Below are 19,177 nucleotides of genomic sequence, written 5' to 3' on the forward strand. Positions count from 1 at the left end.
TGTTATCTGTGTTCTTTTGAAGGTAGCCATAGTAGACCAATAGTAGTGATCGTTTCCTGAATAGCAAAGAGCTTTTGGCAAAAATAGTTTGGATTAAACATTAATTACAAACCGTTGTTCGGCAATGGTCCTTGTTTATAGATTGTGGCATTCTCACATTTCTGGCTGCACTCTGGATAGTGTCAGACAGCACAATATGTTGGAAAGCTTTATGTTAATCAAAGCAGATATCAAATTGTGCCCACCCATATTGACAGTTTGATTTTGGAAGTCGTTTGATGCTTGCAAATTTGAACATGGTGAAATGCAGCAATTAATGTCTGGATGTGGTCTTCTGTATTTGTGGATCCTGATCAGACATTACATGTGCCTCTTCTGACCAGCAGTGTTTCTCTTAGGTGATACGTATTCTTTGCCTTGTGGCTTATTGTCACATTATTTATTCAACAGGTTGTGCAGTCTTGGTGTTCTTAGAGTGAAATAACTGTTTCTGGAAACATACCAGACAAGATCAAAATGTGGGGAGACCATCGACAAGGCAACAGAATGGGGTCTTTTCGGTAAGCATTTGAATGTACAGTTTGTTTCACAACATTCTGAAATACAATAAGCCATAGGATCTTTCTGTTTGTCAATATTTCTGTGCATTCTCCTGTAAGCATGCTATATTGGTAAAAGTTCCGAGATCTGTGTGGAACGAGGTGTGATTGCCAAAGAATAGACAAGTTAAGTGACAGTGTAACTTCCTGCATTTCTGTGAATTTTTTAATTATTTTTTTTTTTTTTAAGCAGCTGCTTTTAGTATTTCTATTTCTTCTGCACACCACCTTTTCTAGCAATACTTAGTTCAGCTGTTGTAAGCTAAGGTGATATGCCACGTGGATTTTGGTGCTGTGTGCTGTTAAGTCCTAGAAGAGAAGTGCCTAATGTGATGTTGATTCTTTTCAACCATGGTGCTTCCCTTAACTTCAGAAATACCGGCACATTCATTGCACACAGAACTTAATGAAAATTTTTGAGAGTTCAGCTCTCTCCATAAGGTTAAGTGGATTACATATCCCCGTGTTCTTGGTGATACTCCTTCATAAGATGTTTTTGAATGTCACTGGAACTGTTCTAAAGATCTGTATGCAACTGACCTGCACAGCATGATATTTTTCTTAGCTTATATTCCTCTGGTTGTAACTAGGCCCTGTGTTTGCAAGAGGGCTCTCTGTATATATATATAAAAAAATAAAATGGAGGCACAAAAAGCTAGGGTTTTCCTCTGTTGTTCATAATTCTTTCATCCTTTGCTCACGTGTCCACCTCAGTTACTTGAATAGCAGCATGACAAAGGTACTTCCTCATGGCATACCTTCCATTTTTGCAATAGGAATACTTCAAATAATTGTCCAACTGTAATGTTTTGAGAAAGCTCGTTGCATCTGAGCTACAAGAAACAGTATCCTCCAAAACATGTCTTAATGGTATTGATGAGGGAGTGGTTGTGTTTTGTGATTGTATCAGTAGTGTGGTTCTTCTGATTTTTAAGTGGATTTTATTGGCATCGTTCTTTACTGTATTGGGTGGGTAATTCTAATCTTGAACCAAGTTCTAATTACTGTTCTACATGGTAGTGAAACAGGGGTGTGTAGGTTAGGAAGTCTGTATATGGTTTGATTAACTGTGTAAAAGTCACATTGCATTCTGTTGGTGAGTGATTCTGTAGTGAAACTCAAAGAACACCATGACTTGCTGTAGTTGCTAAGGAAATGTCCACTGATTTGGGTAGCATTTGGTGTTATTTTGAAATGTGTTGATATTTTATTATTCCGTATTTTTGAAAATGTATTGGAGCCTTGCTTAGATGAAAAATCAGGCAGCGCAATCTCAAAAAAAACCCAACCAACCAAACAACAAAAAAAACCCCAAACAAACCAAACCAAAAGAAAATACTTCACTGGGTTTTGAAAACCTGTCTTAAGGGAAAGCCATTTTCTGAGTGGTTTTATGCAGGTGTCGGAGACCTGATAGCTATAGTGTTGTAACATCAATGTAAACAGCCAGTCTGGAGGCACGAGCACAGGACCGTCTTGAATGTTGATTATTGGCATATTCCTGTGAGGCATCCTCGAAGTCTGAACTGATAGCTTTCAGCATTTTGCTGGTTTAGACTCCAGCACAAGGAAGCCTAAATGAATCTCTGTAGTATGTTAATAGAGCATGTTTGGTAACCTCTGCTTTTATGTGCCTCAGGAGGATGTGGTAAGTTAGCTGTTTCTAATGCTGCCCAGAGAGCTTAAGCTCAAGCGGTTCCTCACAGGTGTGTGCTGGTGATGCTAATGAACAAACATACCAGCTGATGGAACCTTGAACAGCTGCAGAGCTGTGTGCAGTGCAGGACTATGTGGATTGCTACCATCATTAACCCATTAATATTGCAGGTATTCCCTGTTGAGTGCTTCTGGAAAATTGTGCTGAAATGGGAGCACCCAAGTTTACTTTCTCACATCTGTCGTATGCTGCCTCATCTTAAACTGCCAAACATCAATATCTTCTGCGGATCTTAGACTCTTACACAACTCTATAAAAGTTTAGAGAAGAATGTGCTGCTGTGTAGATTTCAGACTCTAAGCACGTTATGAATAATACTGTCTTTATTTCTACAGTGGGAGCCAAGAAGAAAGGTTTGCTCCCGGGTGGAACAGGGAATATCCTCCTTCCCTTGATAGTCTTGCTCAAGAAAGACACTCTGGCAACTTCTCTGGCAGAGAATCACTTCCTTTTGATATCCAGGCACTCACAGGCCTCCTCAATCCTCAGTTTGCCAACAGAGAGGAACCTTCTTTCAGCTTTGGAGCTAGAGATGGACCACGTAGTGACTTCAGAGGTGGGGAGGGGCACCATGATTTCAGGGGCAGAGATTTTCCACCATCTGACTTCCAGGGCAGAGATGAGTCTCAGATGGATTTCAGAGGCAGGGAGCCACCCTCTTCTGAGTATAGGGGCAGGGATATGTACTCTGGAGAATTCCGGGAGAGAGAAGGACCACCTATGGACTTCAGAGGTGGGGACGTTCCTTCAGTGGACTACAGGAACAGGGAGACGTTCCGTATGAACTACAGGGATAGGGAAGCACACAATATGGATTACAGGGGCAGAGATGAACCTCCATCAGACTTCAGGGGAAGGGGGTCTTTTGATCTAGACTTCAGAGGTCGAGATGGATCTCATTCAGACTTTAGGGCAAGAGATGTGTCTGAGTTAGACTACAGGGGCAGAGAGCATTCCTATTCAGACTTCAGAAACAGGGATGTACCTGATTTGGACTTCAGGGGTGTGGGCACCTCTGATTTGGACTTCAGAAACAGAAATGCACCATCGTCAGACTTCAGAAATAGGCACAGGTCCCGGTCTGATCAGGATTTTAGGAGCAGAGATGTGGCTCCTCCTATGGATTTTTCAGACAGGGAAATGCCTCCTGTGGATCAAAGCCTTGTAGATTTTAGGCGGAACCAATCTACTGTACCTTTAGCAGAGAGAGAGGGCTCTGGTTTAAGCACCAGCAAGAGAGAGGAGCCTACACTTGGTCTAGATAGAGCTCCCTTTGGTAGCCAAAAAGGAGAATTTCAACATTCAGAAGCACCAGCCAGAGAAGAGGAATCCCTTGGATTGAGTCTCGAAGACGACACTTCGCACAATTTCCAAAATAGCTGTGGACCTCTTCCTACTCTTCAGGACCAAGAGGAGCAACCTCAGACCTTTGCTAACAAGCAGCAACAGCAGCAGCTTTCTGGGGGGGAGCAGCAAAGATCCGATTCTGATCTTGGGTTAAAGGGTGAAGGTGGCCTGGATTTCCTTGGAAGGCAAGATACTGACTACCGAAACATTGAGTATCGCGATGTGGATCACCGGCTGCCAGGGCATCAGATGTTTGATTATGAACATGGCAAGTCCTTTTCAGAAGGAAAACCCAGCAAAGATTCTAGGCCCTATAAGAGCCTTCAGGTAAGTGGTTTTGTCAATTGATGTTTCTGCTAAACACATGTTGGCCAAAGAATGGAAGGAGCTGGGAAGGAGCCTTCTGTTTGTATCCCATCGCTTCAGTTCTATCCTAATTCACCATCCTTCTCTGAGATCATCCTCATGCTCTGGGTTGTTTTAATGGGTACTTTTCTATCTCACAAATACTTCTCTAGAGAAGTTTAGCAGTTGAGAATTGCTAAATACGTAGAACCAGATCTGGTTCATAAAGTCTCCACGTTGAAAATGACCAAACAGAGGGGGAGGGTGTTGCGGGGAAGTAGAATAAACAAGAACTAATTTTGTTGTTTTATCCTGGACATTGCTTATGAGCACTGCCAGAGAGAAGCTACTGGCTTGGGTGGACCTGTGCAGAACAGTACAGTTGTTCTCATGCATACTTGGTTTTTGTTAACTTTGAAATCGGAGGGTAGTGATAACTACTGAGTTAATAACTGCTATTGGATTTGAATCTCCCACTGCTGGAAAGCACAGAGAGGCCATTTGCCCGTTTTATTTTGCTGGGCCTAGATCCCATTGTACAACTCAATGAGCACATGAAGCTAGCAGTACTAGCCCTCCAAGAGCTCTCTGCATCTGAAACAGTGCTGTGCTTAAAGATTTGAGCCAGTCTGCTTATGGGCCTTTGCATTTGAGTTATACCCTGCTTTATTTTGTTATTGTTCAAGTATCTTGTGAGTTAGCATTTCTCATTTGTAAAAAACATATTGATTGTGTGAACTCAAGGACCAAGATTACCGGACCTGTCCCAAATATGTGAAGCCAAGCAAGCTCATTCGGCTAGGAGGAGTGCCTGAAACTGCCACAAAGGATGATGTAAGTGGGGTGTTTTTCATCCAAAAACGTCTGTCAAGGGTTGCTAAAAGTACTGGTTTTAAGCCTGGTTAATGTAGTTCAGGTGGTCTGTCATTTTCCCAAGGGAAAATCCAGGTTTAGGAGTCATTGTAGTGTTATCTTGTATCTGGTTATTCTGGCTTTTGGGGAGCATGGAAGTGATGAATTTTTTCTGGAGTCACATGTGGGGTGTTGGTGGTTAAAAGCCTTGATACCAAGCTCTTTTTAACATGCTTTACTTCCATTGTTGCTTTACATATACCAACTATTGTTATTACTTTGTTGTTATATTTTAGGCTCAGAAGACATGTAGTGATTAAGTGACCTTGTTTGTTCTTAGTTACTTGAAATCGCTTATATGAGATCTTATAAAGATGGAAAAGGTGTCTGCTGCTACTGCTGATTTTAGTAAAAAACCAAAAAATAATCTAGACTACAAGATGAAAGAAGCTCTCTTTCCAAATTTAATTGGAACCACTTTAAATTGGTTTGGGTTTTTTTTGGTGGCAGTTCCAGACATGAGAACCCCTGCATTGCAACAGTTTTTGCTAGGGTTAGCTGTGGTGACCAGAGCTTCTGACACTTAATACTGGAGAACTCATGGCAGAAACTTTGTCCATCAAAGGATGATAAGACTCAGAACAGTCATCCTGGGTCCTTTGATTTTCTTAAAGGCAGTAAGACATCTCTGTCCTTACAAGGATCAAAGGTGAACTGTCTGGCTGAAACAAGTGTAATAAACCTTTGCACAGTTTAATTGTGGTGTAAATGGTACTCGCTTATTTAAACAAACCCCCAAAATACTTCCCAAAACTCAACAAACTGTTCTCTGTTACTGCTGGAACTTAATCAGGAAAATGTGTCAGTTTGTAACAGAGTTAACCTAGAAAGAAACGGAGTCTTGGGGAGAGAGAAATCGATGTTAGCCAGTGCTTTGCTTTTTGAGGTTTGATTTTGGAGACTGAAGTGGATCTTGGTTTTCCTGCAGATTCTCAATGCATTCCGAGGGCCTGATGGGACACCTGTGAAGGACTTGAGACTGAAAGATTACAGTTCAGGTGAGAATGCTTTTTCAGTGCTTCTAGTTTCAAGTTTACAAAGAGGTATTTTTCACACCGATACTCACTTAGGCAGTTTGTCTGAAGTCTTTGATGCCATAATTGCAGGTGTTTTCAAATGAAAATGCCCGCTGAGATTTGTAGTTTGTCCTCTTGTCTTCCAAACTGATGGCTATGCTCACTGCTACTTTAGAGATAAAGTATATATCTGGTGCCTCTAGAGAGATGTAGGAGCAGCAGGAAAAGCAGCAAGGCTATTCTAATAGCCATCAAGTGTAAAGCCGATACTGACATGGCAAGGCAGGTTAATTCCTCCATAGAATTTTATTTAAAATAATTATTATTAAATCCTTTTGGATTGTTCTACGCCTTGTTTCTGAGATGGTCTTACTGTGGAATATGTCCTGCACAAATAGTGTCCTCAGGAAACCTGATACATCCTAAATTTCTCCTTCATTAACATGAAACCATTACCCTTCTTAGATATGAAGACAGGTTAAAAAACCAGAGAAATTAAGTTTTACAAGCAAATATCCAAATACTGGGTCTGGATGCTCTTCCTCATTCAAAGAATAAAGTTTTGCTGTACTTCTGATCAGTATGTATAGGTGTATAGGATTCTGAAGAAAGAAATATTTTACAAGGCTGCTTTGTGAGAAAGTGGTACTGGAACAAAGATGGGCGATGGTAGGAAATGCAGGGTGAGTTCTGGGGATTGGTTTGGATAATACTAGTAGGAAATACCTGGAAACCAGTATTTTTGTGTAATATTTTTGTTTTAAAACCTAGGAAAGCAGAGGTTTCTACCTTCATCAGTGCTTTTTCTTTATTACCAGTATGGGGTTAACACGGGAAGCGGATGGAATTCTTGGTGTCAATACATTATATAAAGGCTTCCTATATGTTTAGTAACTGGGGAGAGAAACTGGGGCAGTGGGGTATTTCTCAACTATATTCTTGTTTCTGGAAGTCAAAGGAGATTTCACAACCTTCTCATGAACCTTTGAACTAAAGAACACCCCTGTGTCACATAATCTGGTCTGGCCCAACAAGCAGGGCTTAAGGGACACAGTCATTCTTTCTTGCTTCCTTTTTCCTAAGCATAGTACAGTGTGGCTGTTGTCACCTGCACAACACTTGACTGCAACCCAGTAATTGCAACATACTTGCTTTTTGCCTGTGCTGATGTGGTTTGTCAGTTGTTTTTCTGAAACACATCACTTTTCAGTAATAAATCAACTTGAACTGGGAATCTCTTTGTAAGTCTCTTCTCATACATTATGAGGACTCACTGCCCTCATTAGGCAAGTGTTGTCTTCTTCCTATTCCCCGTTTCAAAGGCTACTCAGGATGAGACAGTGTCTGAAGTTAGATGCAGAAGCCCTGGTATCTGCTGGTGGTTGCATGTACTATAAGGGTTGCAGTTTTCTGCTGTCTCTCTAAAAGCTCATTCTGTCTCCTCAGCTGCAAAGTTGGTTGTGATTCCTCTCCCCGCCTCCCCCCCCCTCCCCCCCCCCCCCCCCCCCCAAGCTTTTCTGGTGATTGTGGGGAGGGAAAGAATAAAGTTATTTAGCTCATGTTTTATGAGCTATTTAAAGCCGTTGTTTAACCCTGTCCAGTCAACATCAGTAATTTAAGTAGTATAGCATTATTCTAGGTTATGTGGATGCTCCAAAGACTTTGTTTTGCATTATGTCCTGAGGCTGCAAATGCAGCTGCTAATTTAAATAGCTTTCTGATCCTTCTTATGCAAGATGGAGATGTCTAGGACAAGAAAAGCTTCCTGAATTGAGAAAACTGCTTCTTGAAATTGGGTAACTAGGAGCTCTAGTAAATTTAATCCAGCTTTTCACATTAGGTCATCCTATGGAGAAGTGTGTGAAATTATTATTGTTAACTTCTTAACTTATTGTTAACTAATGTTAACTTCTGAGAAGCTAAACATGTTTGAAACTAGAGGCCAGTTGTGGGCTAAGCAATACTTTTACGCCGGGGTGTGTACGTACATATTCATAAGAATTAAAAGCAAACTTGCTGGATATACTAATGTGTCTCGGATACACCTGGGCCCACTGGCTATTGCTGTACCAGCTCAGTGAGGTGACAGCAGCCTGGCTCAGAAGAGTGTGTGCTAAGCCTGTCTGAGTGGGTTGTGTATTTTTGAGTGCTGTCCAGAAATCTTAAAAATAACATGAATCATGAGTATGCATGTTGAGTGAATTTGAAAGAAGAATGCCTGCAGCTGTTGGAGAACAATAACAACCATAACAAATAACACGCAATTAACTCAAAGTAAGTGAGGTTGGGATCAGTTTCACAATAAGATAATGCTTATCGTAAAGCTTATCTCAGCAGCTTCAACATGATGATTCCACTGTATGATCTTTCACAAGACACTTTCTGTTTTGGGGGAAAATATATGGTTGATTTTTCTTGGAAAAAGCAGCTCAACTTCCTTATAAAGCCGTTTCTTTTTACATACTGTGATGTGCTAAGGGAAGTGTATTTTCACTGAAGGTTGTGCTGAGGATGGAACACTGTTCTTAATATATCTGGTGTTATTTTTGGTACGCATTCAAGCTGTTTATTCTTTAGATTATTTTGTCTCTGAAGCCCACAGACTGAAATGGTGGCTAGATTTTAAACCAAGGTAGTAAAAGGAGACCTTAAGAAGTGGTGTAGTAATTCTATTTAAAGCAAATAGGCAGATATTTAAAGACAATGATAAAATGTCAGTCAGACTTTATAGTATTACCTTATACAACATTAACTTGTAATTTCCATCAGTTAGATTTTGGAATTGATGCCTGTATGTTCAGACTGAAAGTATCAAACCCATTTGTGGGGGGAGGAGGGCTTCTTCCAACATCATGTGTAAGCCTTGGCAGAAATAACTGCATTAGATTGTTGGCTTATCTTACAGCTTGCCTTTTCAAGTCTGTTTGGTCATGTCTGTTCAATTAATCATTATAAAGAATAAACCCTGAGGTGATAGTGGAATCTTCTCAAAGACCGTCAGCTGCTGTAGTCTGCAGTATCTCCTGGTGCCTTTTGCTACCTCACGTGGAGGCAGTGCTGCGGATGTACTGCTGCTTCTGTGGGTAGTAGTGGTGATGACTTGTCGGCAGCTCTCTGAGGAGGGGTTGCTGGTAAGGGCTTGTGAGCTCCCCCTGTCCCATCTGAAGGTACTTATCTCTGCTCACTGGTGTGTCAAGGCTTTCCATGTGGCTTTACAGTGTGGGCCTCCCACTGTGGAGCTGTTGGTGCACTGTGTAACAGCACCAGGCTACTTGTGGCATGGGGTCTGTCATTCTCCTGTGCTTATGTTGGTGCTGACTGTCAGGAACTTGAAACCGATACCTTTTGACCTGAGAGGAATCTAACATGAACACACCTTGTCCTGGTTTTTATTTCAATCATATTTTAAACTTACCTCCTGCCTGATTCTCATCAAGCTTTATTTCTTCTTTCCTGACTAATGTCAAACATAAGCAAAGTCTGAGATCTCATCTTGAGTATCTGATGTGCACAGAACTCTTTGGCTGAGCACACACGTATGCCCTGGAGAAGAGAGAACATGGAGCTATCAGTATCTTAAAGGGCTGCTTATGGTGGGTTGTTCACCCTTAAAAGATGCTGCAATGGTGTCCAAGTAGTAAGTGAAAACATGAAGCGTACTCTGAGCCTTCTGTTCAAATTGTTCTTCTGGACATAGTCTGCGGTGGGACAAGCTTGGAACATGTGTTTTCCAACCAGGATTCGTGTTAGGGTTTTTACCAGCAGTTGGGAAAAGCTGTTCAGGGAAAGCAAGCCCGAGAAATCACTGGCAGCCCATGAGGCTTTTCTAGCTTCTTTGCAAGGCCATCTGGGGAACAGAGAGAAATTTTTCCTGAGCTGGGAGAGCCTGGTGGAAAATGGACACACTGGCCGAGGTGGAGAGCAGCATGTGCAAAGAGGAGCTCTGTGAAGTGGACCTGGAGGACCAGGTGAGCTGCATTGCAATCAGAAGGAGCAGTGAGGTCTACCCCAGCCCCTTTATGCACCCTTTAAATTAGTGTAGTGCTTCAGAAATTGGGAGATTTGGGTTTGTTAAGCCTCTTCTGACACTTCTGAATACTCACTTTTGAGCCCTGGGTGGGGATGTGGGAACCCCTGTATTGCTGCACCCCTGAGGAGCAAAGCACCCATGGAAATGGGATGACTGGAGCAGGGAGGAGCTCTCTGAACAGCAGTAATGCTTGGGGCCGGAGGGATGTCCGCATGGATACAGGTGGCTGATGCTAAAGGACAGGCATCCTCCTGTGGTGGAGGTACATACAGGAAATGTAGTGTAACCTGAAAATGTGACTAACCCAGCAGCTACTAAATGGCAGCTGCCTTCTCCGTTTTGAAAAGCTTTTGTTTTAGCAAGTATCACTGGCACTAAACATGCTTTATTGCTTTCTTACCCACCTTCTTGCACTATCATTTACGTTTCGTTTAATTTCTCCTGACCTGACCCGTATGTGGTGCTTGGAACTGCTCCCCTTATCCCTCCCTTTGTTAAACTTAAACTGCCTTGGCCAAGTCCTAGGAGAAACTGGATTATCTTGCTTGTTTTCACTAAGCTCTGCCACACTAGTGCCCTGTTAAATATTAATAAGCCCTTTAGATAAACCTTTAAAAGGTGGGATTTTTTGTTCCACTCCAAGTGCAGTCTATCTAGTATATCAGAACAGTGAATTGTTGGTTTCAGGAATATTTCAGGAAGACTCTGAAATTTAAAATTGTATTCTTTAGTATTGTATTTTGCTAAAACCTCTAATCTAAGGTCCAGAAGTTTATACTTCATGATGAAAAAATTGGTACAGATTTTTGAGTGGTGCACCTCTCCGTACCAGGGATTAGTTCTCCACTTTCCATGGTGGTGAGATCTCTCCCTTGAACTAGAGCTGCTGCTGGGGTAGCAGGCATGGCTGTACATTTGTCTGCCCACATACAACTGAGTCTTGCCTCCCTCCTTGTAGCTTTACGTGTGGGTGGGGTTTAGGCTAGTAGCGCTCTTGGGGGTCAGAAGCGCTGCTGAAATACAGCACTGGCCCCCAGCTCCTGCATGCCGCGGGTGCCATCGTGCTGCAGCTTCTAGCCCTAGGTAGGGCTGGAGAGCTGAGCTGCTGCCCTGCGTGGGGAGGGATGTTTCTGGAGGTGTGCAGCAGAATGGTGCTAAACTGAGACCTTTTGTTTCCTTTCAGGACTGATGCAGTGCCTTTGGGAAAGCCCCTCTGAAGGGTGGATTTGTGGCCAGCCGGTGGCTTCCTCACAAAGAGGGCTTGGCACCAGCCCTATGGAGTTCAATTAGGAGTAGATCACACAAGGACTTACATTCTTTGGTTTCATACAAAGAATGCTGTGGGTTAATCTGAGATAGAGGTCTCTAATACACTGTGTGGCGCAGAGGTACATCTTGCCTGTTGTGCTAATTATACAGAAGACAATTTAACTCACCATCAAGGCTGGTGCTGATGCACTACAGGAAGAATAATCTTCTTTTGCTGTGCTCAGTGCTTTGCACAGTGAAGGTTGTGTGGCCCACTCTACCGTATCAGCCGCGAATATAGACATGCAGATCTCGGGGACTTGCTGAGAGCTGGTGATCATCCACGAGCTCACAAGGTGCTGTAGCACCCGTGGAGTTTCCTCTTGAGGCATGACCAGATCAGCTGCTCATCGGCAGACTTCTTCAGTCTGCAGGGGCTAACCTTTCAGAAGCAGGGGAAATATCTTTAGCACTGATCTGCGTGAAGCAATTGATTCTTGTTTGTAGCCAGAATAGCCTGGCAAGGACTAAAAAAAGCACTCAGTTGGAATTAGTCCATGGTCATCAATACCAGTCCTTGCCAGTTTTCCCAGCTGTGTGGACTTTTGGCTAGTCTTGCTTCGTTTCAGGGCAGTAGTGCATTGTCTCTTGGAAGCAAAAGGCATTCTTGCCCATCTTTCCTTCTCTGTGATGTGGTGGCTTAGGAAATGGGAAGTACAAATCTGTTCTAAGTCAGCATTTGTGATAATGATTGTCCTTGGTTCAGGGTTCTAGGGCCCGTTCAACAGAAAGGGCAGCCAACATGTTCATCCATAAAACATGCTCACAGTCTTTTTGACATGCCGAAGCCTTCTCTCTCTAACCATTTTTACAAATGCGTTCACGCTTTTTGCATCTCCAGCACAAAACTTCAAGGCTTTTCAGAGTGTGCTGACATTATTGCGTTGATTACTTTTCCGAGTCATTTGTGCTGAATGACAGATCCTGGAGACCAGGTTTGCAGTAGCAGCACTTTAAAACCAAATTCCTGTCTGCAACATGTTCCCACATATTCAGCTTCCAGTCCTCTCATGGACTTTTGTGATGGCCCCAGCCTTCCTTGGATTCCAGGTTTCTGTAGAAATATAACGTAATACTTTGTCTTTAATAAAGCTACAGCGTGTATGACCTTAGCGTTGTGGGTTTTTCCCTCCTCTCCTCTGTGCTGGTGTACAAACTACCCTCCTGCTGGTCCGAGAAGGGCTGACAGCCATCTGGGGCTCAGGCTGTTGTAGTTCCTCTGGTTTGTGGGGCTGCCTGTGTCCACCTTTGAGGGCATCTCACACAGGTCCTTTCTGTGTCTTGTCCTCCTGAATGGAGGGAGGAGGATAGACTGTAGTGCTCTACCTTTCAGGGTATAACGGTGTTTCATGTTCTGTGGTTTCTGTTGCTGTTCTTTTGTGCAGCGCTGTCATGAATGTGTAAGAGTGCACTTCTTCTATACAGAGGGACCATATGAAGTGACAGGCCTTTTCCCAGCGTTTAGGTGTGGCTTGTAAATGCTCAGCCTTCAAAAGGAATTGGGGATATGGCTTGTTGCAGATTGTCCTGTTTAGTATTCAACAGCAAGCTTTTCCTGGTACAGCTCTTCAGCTTTACTAAACTCTGAAGACCAATTTATCTGTGCAGAAAATCTGAGAAATTTATGGATGCTCAGAATCCACCAGCTGGTATCGAGAGAGTGCTGGGTTTTGGCTTCTGGGCTTGTGTTAGCATAGATAGATTGCCTCCGTTCCCTGCCGTGCTGCGGGGGTGCCCTCCTAAGTTTTCAGACTGTGCGGACGCTTTGTTTTCTTTGCTTGCCATGGAAGGCACTATGCTGCTGCCCATCCTCACTGCAATGGCAGGACTTGTCATTGTAAGTAATGTAAGTAAGTGCAGGTACAGTCATTACAGTGCACATCCAGGAGTTTCTGGCTTCTTGGAAGCATTGAGTGCATTGTGCCTGCTAATAATAGTACACTGTAACAGCGTAGAGATGCAGAGGAAGCCCTGTGTTTTCCAGTATTTTCTTGTGATGAGGTATTTGTTCTTTAGTATGGATGGCCTACATCTGCACCTTTCCTTGGAGGAAACAGAAAAACTTGTGGATGGGGTAATGGGCATATTGCCAAAATCTCCCACAGATGAGGCAGGTCTTCCTATTAACCAAGGATTAGCAGGTTCTCTGAGAACAATGTGCAAAATCCTGTGTCCACTGCCCAAGCTGTGCAGAGGTCAGCATGTGAGACTGCAGATTCCCTCAAGGGATGTTGAAGTCCTTCATATTTGCTCCGTACTTTATGCTGTAGTTGTCTTTGAAGCAGTAGAACTTTAATGTAGAGTATTTCCTCAGCTGCACTCTGCCCTGCCCTGCTGTCTCTGGAGAGAGCAAGCAGCAACAATATCCTTGCTTCAGCAGGCTGACCATGGCTCCGCTTTAATGTGTGCTCTCCAAGTCCTAGGAGTGCCCAAAACTGCAAATGCTTTTCTGTCTCATCCTACAGGAAAAAACACAAGTGAAATAGTGTTGGAATGGTTGAGAAGCTCCTGTTTGCCAAGACTCCATCACTATCATCCTCTGCCCTCAGGCTCCTTGGCCCCACCTGGCAGATGCAGGGATCTTCATAGCTGGCCCAGCTGTCCAGTTTAGCACAGTGTCTTTTGGCAGCCTGTTACATGGAGTTACTTTAATAGGAAGCCATCGTCTTACCTTCCAGGCCAGAGGAGGGAGAGAATATCTTCGTATTGCACCACAGCAGACAAGCATTTTGTAGTAGTTGTTTTTGTGGCAGGTGACGGTTCACCATGGACTTAAGGTTACCTGATACTTTAAGCTTGTAGGGGTGGGTGGTGATGTGACTTACTGCATGCTCGTTCCTAGAATCAGGAAGCTGGGTCACCTCTCAAATTGGATCTGTTTGTCATGTGGCCATCACGCCTCCTTTCCAAAAGTGTCTTTGGTTTGGCATAGACGGGGCTGCTGTCATTACGTGATCTTTTAATTTGGCCTCCTAAAACTTCAGAGATATTTTTTAGATTTCTTCACACTGCTTCCAGCTCCTATCAGAACAACATTATGGTTTTCCTTTATTTAGATCTTTGATATAACAAACTATCATGAAGTAACACATTACTGTGTGTCAGTTGTTCAGTAGAAACTGTGTGTGTATAGAAACAACTTATTTTAAGTTCCAAGTCTTTGATCTTTTTATCTGAAGCCAGAGAACAGTACTTTTAAGTCAGGCTTTCAAGATTTTTAGCCAAACCGTGGCACGCTAACAGGGACCTGCTATTTGTTGTCAAAATTCACTTCACTAAAACATGTCTGTTTCAGAGGCAAAATAGCCCTTATTCAAATGCTTGCAAGCAGCTTCCTGGAGTTCTAAATGTGTCCTTACTCCTAAGTATTAAGTGATCATGCTCATTTTCAGTGCAGAACTGAGCGTGCTTTGGGAACATCCATAAAGGATTGCGTATACACAGAAGCACTTAAGGGAAAACAAGAGTCCTCTGGATTTTGTGTGCAGGCTCTCATGTTCTCCTTTCACCCGTCATATACAGCCTATGGTATTGTAGACTTGTGCAGCAGAGAGGAAGTAGTTAAATAAGGTACCAAAGTCCTTTTACACAGTTGACCTAAAACACGGGGAGATGAGGATGTGTGTGTTTTATGGCTATGCTAGGGCCAAAATCTGGATGCGTTCAAGTGCTGGAGGGCTGTTCCTGTTGTAAGGTTCGTTTGGACAGTGTAACTGTGCTGCAGCGTGCTCAGAGGTTGTGGGGGGGGAAATGCTGGTTTCTTTCCTTTTTGACAGTCTGTGTTGATCACATATACTTCTGCCAAAACATAAAGCACTTCTTACTCCATTCTACTTCTTTTATGGATCTTGAAACTGTAGTATTGTACTAATCAGTAAGTGAAGGATCAAATTAAGAAGATACCAAGATTTATATCTTCATATGAAACCTGCATATGAATTTAGGCCATCTTGGGTCAAAAACCCCATGCTGCAGTCTTCAGCAGTGATTTTGGCGTGGTCACTTCGTTTTTTCTGTTATGACCTGAATACTAGTGGGTGTCAGGGAACTCTCGTTCACAGGGGAGGACAGCTTACCTTGGTGCACCTATTGAACCGATTCCTGCTATTAGGTGCCTGGCCCTGTGCCTCTGTCAAAATCTCCTGAGCTGCTTCCGGTAACAGCAGCTGAATTGCTGCATTCTGACAAGCAAACTGTGTGAAGGCTTTGGAAATAAAAATATACAAGCTCAGCTGCTACACAAACCACTGAACCAGCCCTATGGAGGAGGCAGGGAAGAGGCATATAACAGTCGGTGGCAGGAGCTGCTGTAGCTGCTCCCCCTTAAGAACCAGCCTCAAGTCGCTTGGGTTTGTTTCAAGTGCCATGCTTTGGGTAATGTGATTATTGCAGATTATGAAAAAAATCAGCAAACATTGCGTTTTGAAGGTGCTCTGTAGCAGTGCTGTTGTTCCAGAGGCCTCCATTTCAGCAGCCCCTCCATCATGGTCTAAAATGGAAGGATGCTCTCATGGAGCTGGGGGCAGGGGCACAGAGCAGGTGTACCATACCGTCCAAGGCTGATGTTAATCTGCAGTTCTCGCATGCTAAGCCTGCTTGTCAGGTCTGTGCAAAGGGCTGGGGGAAAGTGTCAAGCCCCTGTAGATTTTTATCAGCAGTTTGGAGTGGAGCAGTGGCTCCAGGCTGCTCTCTTCTTGCATCACTACTTTGCTGCTGTCTGTGCAAGGACAGCTCATAGTCCCAGAACGCTGCGTCCCTCTGCCGCCTGACCACAAGAGCTGAACATCTGCCCTGAAGCTGCTTTTTGGTGGGATATGGGGCCACGGTTACTGCTTTTGGTTCTCATTGTACATTACTGCAGCTATGCTTATTAGAGGGGGTTCAGTTTGGTGAGGGAGGGCAGAAGTAAGGAAGTGCAGAAGGAGAAGTGTGCTGGTCTTCCCCTTGATGTCTCCATGTAATGCTCGGGATGATTCTCTAGTGTACATTCCTCCAGTCATCTCGGCTTTTGTATCTATGTATAACATTCAGCATTGCACTCAGTTGTGTCATGCTGGATTAAATCCATGTCTAAAGCACTTGTTTACTCCACGAGGCCGGGATGTAAACTGCCTCTCATTGTAGAGCAAATAGAGTGAAAACTTCTGCAGTCTTGCTTTCTGTCTCTCAGGAAACCCCCGTACTTCATATGCCCATGGAAATAAGGTAGCATGGTGATCCCGGCTTGCTGATTACAGCAGCTTTCAAAAATCGTCTCTGTGAAGGGGCATCAGGAGCCTTACAGGCTGACAAATAATGGTTCATGACCCTTTTCTAAACAGGAGGGAAGGAAGTGACTCTAGAGTTCTGGATTTTAATAAGACTTTAAAATGTACTGTGTGAGTCTGCATGCTGTGACATGAACTGCCCAGAATGCAAAACAGTCTCCCAGCAAGGGGCAGCACTGCTCCTGGAGAGCAGCTCTCTTCTGCAGAGAGAACTGCTTCGTTTTCAAAATGTGATTTAGTGTGGCTGGAACTGCAGAGCAGAACAGATACTATGGGAACAGCTGAGTGAATCTGATTCTGTCGTTCCTGCCAGCTGAAACCGTACCTCTAGTTCCAGGTGCCCACTTCATGTAAGAATATCAAATGGCTTTAGCTGCGTTCCACCACAGATGGCGTGCTGCTGAACTGCACCTTGTACTGAACTGCAAAGCACCCACGTTGATAAATTTCCCTCTAGTGTAATTATATTGACTAAAATAATATGGGGAAGGGGAATGAATTCCTATGTGGGGTAGAGAAGGAGCTAGATTCAAATTGGAATTGCGTTACTAAAGGGGAATGTGCAAAGTCAGGATTGCGTTGTTAGAACAGTGTGCAGAAAGCTCCCAGAAAAAAAAATAAAATCAATAGGGTTTGATGATGAAACAGTTTTGCCTGGCCTTGTCTCTGATGTGGTTAAGTACAAAGATGGTGAAGAAACAGAGAAGGAAAAATTGGAGAGTGCAGCAAACGTTCTTTGGTATAGGCTTGGGGGAGAGGAGGGCTGTTTCCGAGCAGACTGGCGTGCCTTGCCTGGAAGAAGCACGCGTGGAGTTACCTTCCTGTGGAACGTCAGGGACTGAAGCAATAGGAACCAGATACATACCTGGTTTGAAGATACTGGTGTTAAGATGTGCATCTGTAGGAAAGGAGACAAGCTCTTCACCAGGGCAGCTAGGTGCCTAAAATGGTATAATCTGCATGCAGACTGGCTTTCCTCTTACTCCTGACCAGCCAAAAGAGCAGCAGGAGGAGGGAGCCAAGCCTTTCCTCTTGCTGTTTGCCCATGTAGAAGTATTTCAGCCCATGATCATCTGGAAAGAAGTTTTGGAGTGAGGTGGCCTTGGCATGTGAAGGGTGAGGGTGTGACTTTAGGTTGTTGCTCAGCGCTTCAGTTCTTGGAGGTAGTTTCAACAGCAAGGTTGGCTCTTAGGATGGTTTCAGGTTCTGTAGCGTTCACCCTGAACTTTCATGTGGGACGTAACATTTCAGCGCGGGTAACTGGAGTATGCAGTTGAATCATTGGGTCCCTTTTGCCACTGACTGAGGTGACAGCTTTCAGAGGAGTGAGAAGAGTAAAAGCTCTCTAGTGTTTTGCATCTAAACTTAAGCTCCCATACCCTCTTGTTACATGTGCAACAACATCTATACCAAAATGAAAAATTTGGAGTTCTCGTTCCTGCTCCACTGCACTTGTGCATAATACAAGGGATTGGACTTCAAAATTAAGCAGGTGTTGAAGGAAAAATGGCAAAGGAATCATGTTAATTCCTTCTGAAATACTGCCCAATTAAAATGCTGGCTATTCATGTAAAATACATTTGCAGCAAGGTACTTCAGAATGACTTATCCATGCTTGCTTTGGAGAGCACTGCCTCCAAGGTAGTGCAAATGTGAAAATAGCAATGGAAAATCACTATGCCTTTAAAAAAAAACCAAAGCAATTATTTCTTGCCCTAAGGAAGGGGTGTGCCTGTCACTGGGTTGTGTAAGGGGAAGTGGGAACACTGACTATTAACATTTATGATAAACTGCACAGTTAATCATCATCCAGCTAGTCCCTGATTTCTCTTCTTTTCATTCTGGAGTGGAGGGGTGGTGGTTAGTGGGTTTGTCATTGGAGGGAAAGGGAAATTGAATATTTAATGTGGCTTTCTTTATGACAAGGCACTAACATGACTCCCGTCTGTATTTAAATGCTGTCCCCAGGTTACGACTATGGCTATGTCTGCGTGGAGTTTTCACTCTTGGAAGAGGCCATCGGATGCATGGAAGCCAACCAGGTTGCTTTACACTTCGGTCAATGCTGCTAGAAGATTTTTAAATATTTTTTTTGGTGGGGTGGTGGAAAGCCAATGAGGTTTTTTTGAACCATTCAAAGGAAGATCTGTTCTTATCTAATACACAATACTGCGGTTTAAATGCTGTTTCCAGAAGCTTGTAAAAGGCTTAGAAATGCCAGTGTGAAAGAGCTGCTGGACACCAAATGGTCTGCCCTCTTCCCTAGTGTATGTTGGCACACTGGCTAGAGTTAGAGGCTGGTGGCTGACAGACTCCTTATGTAGGTTTGGCCCTGATGCTTTTGTACTCACACTGAAATCCAGTCAGAAAGAGCTCTGCTGGCATTAAATGTTTCCCCTGGCTGTGTGTGCACACACACATACACATGTGGCTGTAGGTGAGGCCTCTGGTATGCAGCTCTGAGTCAGCTAAGACTTGCACACTCTGCTTTTCCATATGCCTTTTGTGTGGGAGAGCTGCTTAATTGTTCGTCTCCCCCATATCTATCCTGTCCTTTGACAAGCTGGAGCTGCAGACATGAGGACTACCCTATGTGCAGTTGCACCTGGTAAATCTGAACATTTCCAGCCCTTAAA

General features: G+C 43.6%; 1 protein-coding gene across 2 annotated transcripts in view; it reads left to right on the forward strand.

Annotated features, from left to right (window-relative positions):
* RBM6 (RNA binding motif protein 6) overlaps positions 1-19,177 on the forward strand; it is a 58,853-nt gene that overhangs the window by 4,438 nt on the left and 35,238 nt on the right. For both annotated transcript variants that reach the window (XM_055804288.1, XM_055804289.1), the window contains exons 2-6: positions 451-560; positions 2,652-3,990; positions 4,753-4,842; positions 5,849-5,918; positions 18,510-18,583. In XM_055804288.1, coding sequence (XP_055660263.1) covers positions 517-560; positions 2,652-3,990; positions 4,753-4,842; positions 5,849-5,918; positions 18,510-18,583 — 1,617 coding nt within the window. In that variant the 5' untranslated portion in view covers positions 451-516. The remainder of the gene's footprint in view (positions 1-450; positions 561-2,651; positions 3,991-4,752; positions 4,843-5,848; positions 5,919-18,509; positions 18,584-19,177) is intronic.

The sequence above is a fragment of the Falco peregrinus genome, chromosome 5 (genome assembly GCF_023634155.1).
Source record: "Falco peregrinus isolate bFalPer1 chromosome 5, bFalPer1.pri, whole genome shotgun sequence".
Lineage (NCBI taxonomy): Eukaryota > Metazoa > Chordata > Aves > Falconiformes > Falconidae > Falco > Falco peregrinus.